Source organism: Cyprinodon variegatus, unplaced genomic scaffold, assembly GCF_000732505.1.
Source record: "Cyprinodon variegatus isolate N-32 unplaced genomic scaffold, C_variegatus-1.0 Scaffold292, whole genome shotgun sequence".
In the NCBI taxonomy this organism is placed as follows: domain Eukaryota; kingdom Metazoa; phylum Chordata; class Actinopteri; order Cyprinodontiformes; family Cyprinodontidae; genus Cyprinodon; species Cyprinodon variegatus.
The window spans coordinates 145,398-152,138 of record NW_015150745.1 but is presented as its reverse complement, the minus strand read 5'-3'; the positions used below and the strand labels follow the sequence as shown (position 1 = coordinate 152,138).

At 38.1% G+C, this 6,741-nt stretch overlaps 1 protein-coding gene across 1 annotated transcript in view; it reads right to left on the bottom strand.

The window, feature by feature from the left end:
• Nucleotides 1-6,043, bottom strand: part of LOC107090368 (neuropilin-1a-like) — a 92,556-nt gene extending 86,513 nt beyond the window's left edge. Inside the window, exons 1-2 of the mRNA XM_015383697.1 lie at nucleotides 5,463-6,043; nucleotides 3,965-4,139 (exon numbers count right to left, since the gene is read on the bottom strand). Of these exons, the coding sequence (XP_015239183.1) occupies nucleotides 3,965-4,139; nucleotides 5,463-5,550 (263 nt within the window). The 5' untranslated portion in view covers nucleotides 5,551-6,043. The remainder of the gene's footprint in view (nucleotides 1-3,964; nucleotides 4,140-5,462) is intronic.
• Nucleotides 6,044-6,741: the final 698 nt, after the last annotated feature.

Below are 6,741 nucleotides of genomic sequence, written 5' to 3'. Positions count from 1 at the left end.
ATCCATCCATCCATCCATCCATCCATCCATCCATCCATCCATCCATCCATCCATCCATCCACAGCTGGTATGACTGATCATGGGGGTTATGGGGTTAAGGGAAAAAAGCCAAACTTATTCAATATTTTTATCCTCCAAGTTTCTTGGAGGAACAAAGGCAAAACTGTCTGTACAGTTAAGTTTGTATTTTTGACATGTTTTGCTTTGACTTTTTCACCCATTTTAAAGCAGCAGAAAATCACTTTTAGAGGATAATAAAATAAATAAGTTAGCCTATTATGCCCAGTCATGAAAAGGCTCCTTAATGCAAGCAAACCACTGTGTTTGTGTTGAGTCTAAGAAATGTGCCAACAATGATCATTCCCTGACAGAAAACTAAATATTTGCTAAAATGAGGTGAGATGTTTGCTGGAAACTTTTATAACCTTATAGAAACAGCAGAACTTTAAAGAAAAAGTCCTATTAAATGTCTGTTCTCCTTAAAGGTTAGTATAAAAGAACAGGATTTGGTTTAAAACTCTTACAAAACAGCTAAACTAATGGAATAGGTTTAAGCTCTGGAGTCTGCAGCCCAGACTCTAAGGTAAATGATGAAGCATCTCTTAGCAAAGCCCAGAAAGCCTCCCTGATACCATCTCAGGAAATTTTTAAGTGGGGCTGCCGTCTCGCCAAAGGGCCTAAGGCCTCCCTTAGTGAGTACATTTCCAACATTTGACTTATTCCCAAAAACAACATAACTCCTGCCAGGTCTAGACTTACGAGCTACACCCGATCATCATCCAACACAAACTAACACAACAAATAATGAAACCAATCGAGCAGAGTGTAGGGCCTCCAGGCAACAGCCAAATCACTTTTAGAGGTGGCTGCTGGGTGGTCAGGCAAAGGGAAAAAGAATCCGGCTTGTAAAGACAAGGTTATCCATGCCATAACTTTAGAAAATACCCATGTCCCTATTTTAAAACCATTTATTAGCTAATAATCCCTTCTTGCGAAGCAACAATAATCTATCTAAATAGATTAATCTTAAAGTGAATGATAATATCCTGTTGGTGCCAAGATTAGTCTAAACTCGTATCGCTGGGAATGATTTTGTTACATTATTCACTTAACCTGTAAAATTACACAATTACACGACTCATGGTGTTATTCCAAAAATAAACCTGTTCAAGAGCATTATTCTTACTTGTTTGGCTGCAGCTCAGGCAGAAGAAGTGTAACCCAATAAAGGACACATGATATCCGCTATCTGTCCAGAGCACTAATGGTTTATTAGTCCCTTGGTGCTGAAATGTGATCCAATAGTATTGGAAGAAGCTCCCCCTAATCCCTACATCTGTGAGGCAGAGCTGGGCAGCAGGCAGAGATTTACACCCGGTAGTTTATGGAGCTTTTAAAAGGGACAAAGGAGCCGCCATAAAAAAACAAACAAAAAAAAATAATAAAAAAATGGCATTGGATGGTTGAGTGTGTTTTGTTAATTTTTCAATTGCATCTAATATGAGGGTGGCAAACTTTTATTTCAAAAAGCTTGACTCTGCAATTAGAAAAAGACAAATATACATCTCGTTACCTCAAACAATTAAAAAGTTTTGGACGGCTTAAAATATATGAAGAGGTTTATCAAGGATGCATTTTAGGGCCCAAAATTATTTCCTACTTTTACAAAATTTCAGGACCTACTTTTAAGCTGCAGAAATCCCAGCTTAAACTGAAACAGCCTTCAAATTTGCTAAAACTAAACTTTTAGCATGAAGGGGAGTGCATACCGATGTTTCTGCAGAGTGCAAGGAGTTTATAATGTCCTCCCTATAATGTATACATAACAGATGTGCATCTATAAAGGTCAACTCTCATAGTCTTTGTTAATGCTGGTGTTTTTTGTTTGTTTTTTTGTAATAATAGAGAGAGCAACAAATAAATAAGCTTGTTTTATAAAAGGAGAGGTTTTTTGGCAGCTTGCTGCTCTGAAACACACAATGCCAGGCTGGGAAGGGATCACCAAAAACCAGAGAAACAACAATTTTAATTTTAATCAGCAAATTGAGCAGAAACAACTGAAAGGTTTTCCTGAAACCCTAAATGGTCTCACTATCTCTCTCTGGGTCAGTCAGATAGATAATACAGAAGGTAGTCACTGATACTCTCTTTAAGGAGGAAGAAAGCCATCAAACACCAACTAAATGATCAATATCTTCTGATGTACATACACAGAACTTACTTTTTTATCTATACATTTAATTTTGAAAAATTAGCTGTGAAAACATATCGCATTATATAGTGATACAGCAATATCATAATGATATCGTATTGTGACCCAAGAATCGTGTCATATCATATTTCTAACACCCATGCCAATACTTTTCCCTAGTAGAAAGCAACGAATGCTATGCTGAGATGTGTTTTTCCTCCTGTAAATATCCCCTCCTGACATTTTTATATTTGCTAAATTGTGTTTTTTATAGTTTTAATCTTGGGTAAAGATTTGGATTCTAATGTGTATTTTTGTTGTTGCCTCGACCAGGACTCTATAGAAGAATTATTATAACTTTTATTATATTATAACTTTTTCTTGTCTGGAAAATGGTAAAAAAAAAATAGTGCCAACAGACACATGCAGGAATAACATCTATATTATCCCCTTGATGCCTAATGTTGCAAATATGCAACAAAGCATATTGTATGTTGAACAGTTTATTTCAGCTGTGGCTGGTTTTAAAGCTCCACATTGTTGCTGTTAATGATGTAGTTGTTGTTATTGGTGATGTTGTTGAGGAAGAACCCATATTACACAAACAGCAAATATAGAAGGTGTGGGGTGTGCTTTGGTGGTGCAGTGGTTAACGCAGCCGACCTGGGTTGGAATCCGACCTGTGGTCCTTAGCTGCATGTCTTCCCCCCCTTTCCTGTCAGCCTACTGTCAGAAAAACAAGCCACTAGTACCGTAAAAACAACAAAAAAAATTTGTTGTGGGGACCTAGGAGCTTTGTGCAAGCACTTGTTTCTGGTACAACTGTTGTATTAAATTTGCACTGCAACTAAATTGATATATTTTTTGTGCCATAGTCAAAGTAATCGTCTCAATTTGATAACTAAAGCCAAAAAAACCCGTACAAGCATTTTACATACATGCTTATGAATTCAGGTTTCAATTTCTTTTAAATAACTCAATTTCATTTCAATAAGATGTATAAATAATTAAATAAACTCAACTGAATTGAGTTTAGAAAGAAAAAAGCTTAAGGTGAGAATGAAAGCTGCGTTTAAAGCTTCAGTATTGTTTTTAAAGCTATTATTAGTCATTTTGTCTACAAAATAGTTGAGAGATGAAAGAAAGACTGTAGGGTTGAAGGTGTAGAGCATTGGATAAAGCTTCTTTATCTTCTATAGCTTTGGTCCAATCAATATCTGAATATGTCGCTTCCTTAAAGCTGCCTCTTTTTTCAGTCTGGGGCGTTAAAAGGACCAAACATTTCCCTTTCATTAAACCTCGGTTTAAACATACAGCAGTTCAAATCCCACTGCTTTATCAATGGATAACATTCAGGCGGTTATGTGCAAAATACATTTAGTAGAAACTCTATGAATCAACATCCTCAAACACAAAATCCTCTTGCAGATAAAAACATGCTTGCTATTGCTGCACTGAGGAGGTCGAACTCCATCAATCAAAGCTGCTGCACGCAGCTTTCCTTTGAGTTCACTGTGGGAGACAAACAGCCATAACTGAACCTTCTTCCCTTATCAAGTATGAATTACAAAGACCATCAAACTCCATTTCCTCTGACATTACCTTCTCTCTGCCACATCCCACCTACCACAGATCATACCCCTTCACCAACAGAGGGCAGAGTTTGCCTCTGTATCCAGGCAGGCTTTAGGGGAGAGGGAGAGGAGCAAAAGGGAGGGAGGGTTTGGAGATGGAGAGAGCATGGACATGGGAAGGAGAGCGCGGGAGTCTTACTTGCAGTCTCTGTCCTCCAGATCAAAATGCGGGTTGAAGTTGATAAGGATTTTCTGACCATCTTCAGGGGCGGTTATAACCCATACGCACTGCTGGGAGGGCGGGTACGAGGTGGGGTAACCCGGGGAGGTCAGGTAATCCGCATTAGTGATCTTTATGCTTCCTCCGCACATATCTGCACCACAAAGTGAGACAGAAAGTGATTCAAAAAAGGAGAAAAAATGCAATCCATCATATTATTTGACCTGAGACACCTTAAAATGAACCCTTGTTGATTGTTCAGAGATTAATCTTTACAGAAAGTAGTTGTTTTTTTTTGTTACGGGTGATAGGGCTCTCAACCCAAGGTGCCATTCTGTCAGAGGGCGGCTGGAGGTCTCTGTTGCATCTTTGTATGGCCAGTCAATATAGTGAGTGCCTTCCTCATTAGGCACATTATGTCACAACATGAATATAACAGTAAACTAACCAATTCAGCCTTGGTTACTAATTATAAGTTACAATTAATTAAAGGGATAATTTACACTTTTTAAGTGAGATGAAATAACTAAATTCAATGAAATATCTAAAAGACTGGGAGTGATGAAAGCTGGACCAAATTGGATGCAGAAAAGCAGATAGATTTTCCTGAGAAAAGCGACTTATATCTTAAATCATACCTTCAGTTATTTTCCACTGATTACTGACTTGTTATATATTTACTCCAGTTCTGAAGGGCTAAATAAAGTCTTCTTGCATGCAATATGATGGTTTATTGCAATGCATCTCTAATGCCTGCCTCCTCCGTCTCTCATTTGCCATTAACTGTGCTTCCAAGTCTTTTTCACCTTTAGCACCTTGGATGCAGCCATCTGTGAGGATCCTCTCCTGCAGGGACTCCATCTAACAGACTGAATATATCATTGGCATGCAAGTGAAAGGGGCGCAGGAGGGGTTCCTCAATGCGCCTTTCTTCCAAGAAGTGCCACTGAACGGAGGTATTAAATATGCTCGAACTTTAGTAAAAAAAAAAATGTAAAAAATGTGTGAAAGTGTGGCTGAGACGCATCCGCATCCAATCTTCAATGTGATGTATCTCACCGTGCAGGAAAACATGCTTCTTTATTACATTTAATTTTCTCTCTGGATGGTTTATGAAATTGCATGTTGCCTGGAGATCATGCTTCAGTGGAAACGCGCGCAATACCCTCCAAAAAATGCGTCTTTTATGGACCAAAAAGACTAATATGTTTAAATCTTCTCATAGAGATAAAATATATATGCATACTTGGACCTGTTGTGCATTTTGAAATCCTTAGCAGTTGGGGATTATATTCCCAAATTCTAATATATACTTGGAATAATCACTTTTGCTGCATCTTTTTTTTTTTTATGAAACATAAAAATGATCAAACAGCTCCAGCCCTGAATATATATCCCCCCTGCAGCCAGGTGAGAGCCGACAATAGTGATAAAAGCATGCAGAAACCGGGTCAATAATGCTGTAATGTCAACCTACCAGTCTGAGTAAACGGAGACACCAAGATTATTTGGCTGAAAAGGAACAATAGAAATCCACAACGCATCCTTAATATGTGGCACCACATAGATAATATGATAAACACAAAAAATAAATAAAAAAGAAGAGGTGAAACGTCCAGAGAGGAAAAAGGGGAAATAACAGCGATCAGAGTAAGAGATCTGGTGGTTGTAGAGTCCCCAGCATCCTGCGATTCACAGGGAACAACTTGGCATCTCCGAGAAGAAAATAATCCAAAGGCTTAAAAACAAGAACCAAAATAAGACAAATCCAGTAAAAAGTGGCACCTCAATACTCCCGCTTCTCTGTTATGTTATTATTAAACCCAGCAGGAAATCAACACTCCAAAAAGGGAGATAAATAATAAAAGAGGAAGAAAAAAAATCACTGTTCAGTCGGGAAAAACCCGGAGCTGTTCCTGCTCTGAGTCTCTGCTGCTCCGAGCTGAACTGTCAGGATAAAGGAGACAGAAACGGCGGAATGGACGCCCTCCAGTAGATCCGCTGCTGAGCGCAACCAGCAACAAGCGACCGATTCAGAGGAGAGCTGGAGCGGACTGACACCGCTGCGCCCTGTGCGCTCCTGACGCGTGCGTGCGTGCGTGAGGGGCTGGAGGAGGAGGAGGTTCACGCAAACCCATGATGGCATGCGGCTCCGTGACACAATAAAATCTGGACAGTGTCAGCCACAAAGATGGAGCCAGACGATTTAGACGCGCCTGTTGTCACGATAATCAGATAAGAAAACGATTCAGTCAAAATTTTCTAAAACAGCTTTAGAAATTTGTAAAAAAAAAGTGCAATATTTCCCTATGACCATATCTTGTTTTTTTCCCTATACGTAGTTTTGTAAATGCAGATGTAAAAGTTTATCTCATGCAGTAATATGAGGTAAGATCACTATACATATTAGTCAGAATTTAACAAACATTTGAATTAATAATAATTGAAATCTCATGCAAATCATTAAACATATAGTTTACATAGTTACAACTTCCATAAATCCATACAGTTACAATGTTGAAAATATTATTTATTTTAGTGTCTGAATTCAACAAGTGAGCCACAATAAAATCTATTGAATAATTACACAGCCTGATGTTTTTAACTCTGTTATTTCACCTACTTTATTTTTTTTTCCACTTACGACTAATAAAACAAGACATTTAGATTAAATAGGTTTTAACAGAATTCTGGTTTTGATTTAAAAAGCATGTTTAATTTCAGTTTAACTGAAAGAAGCCTTATTATAAAACATT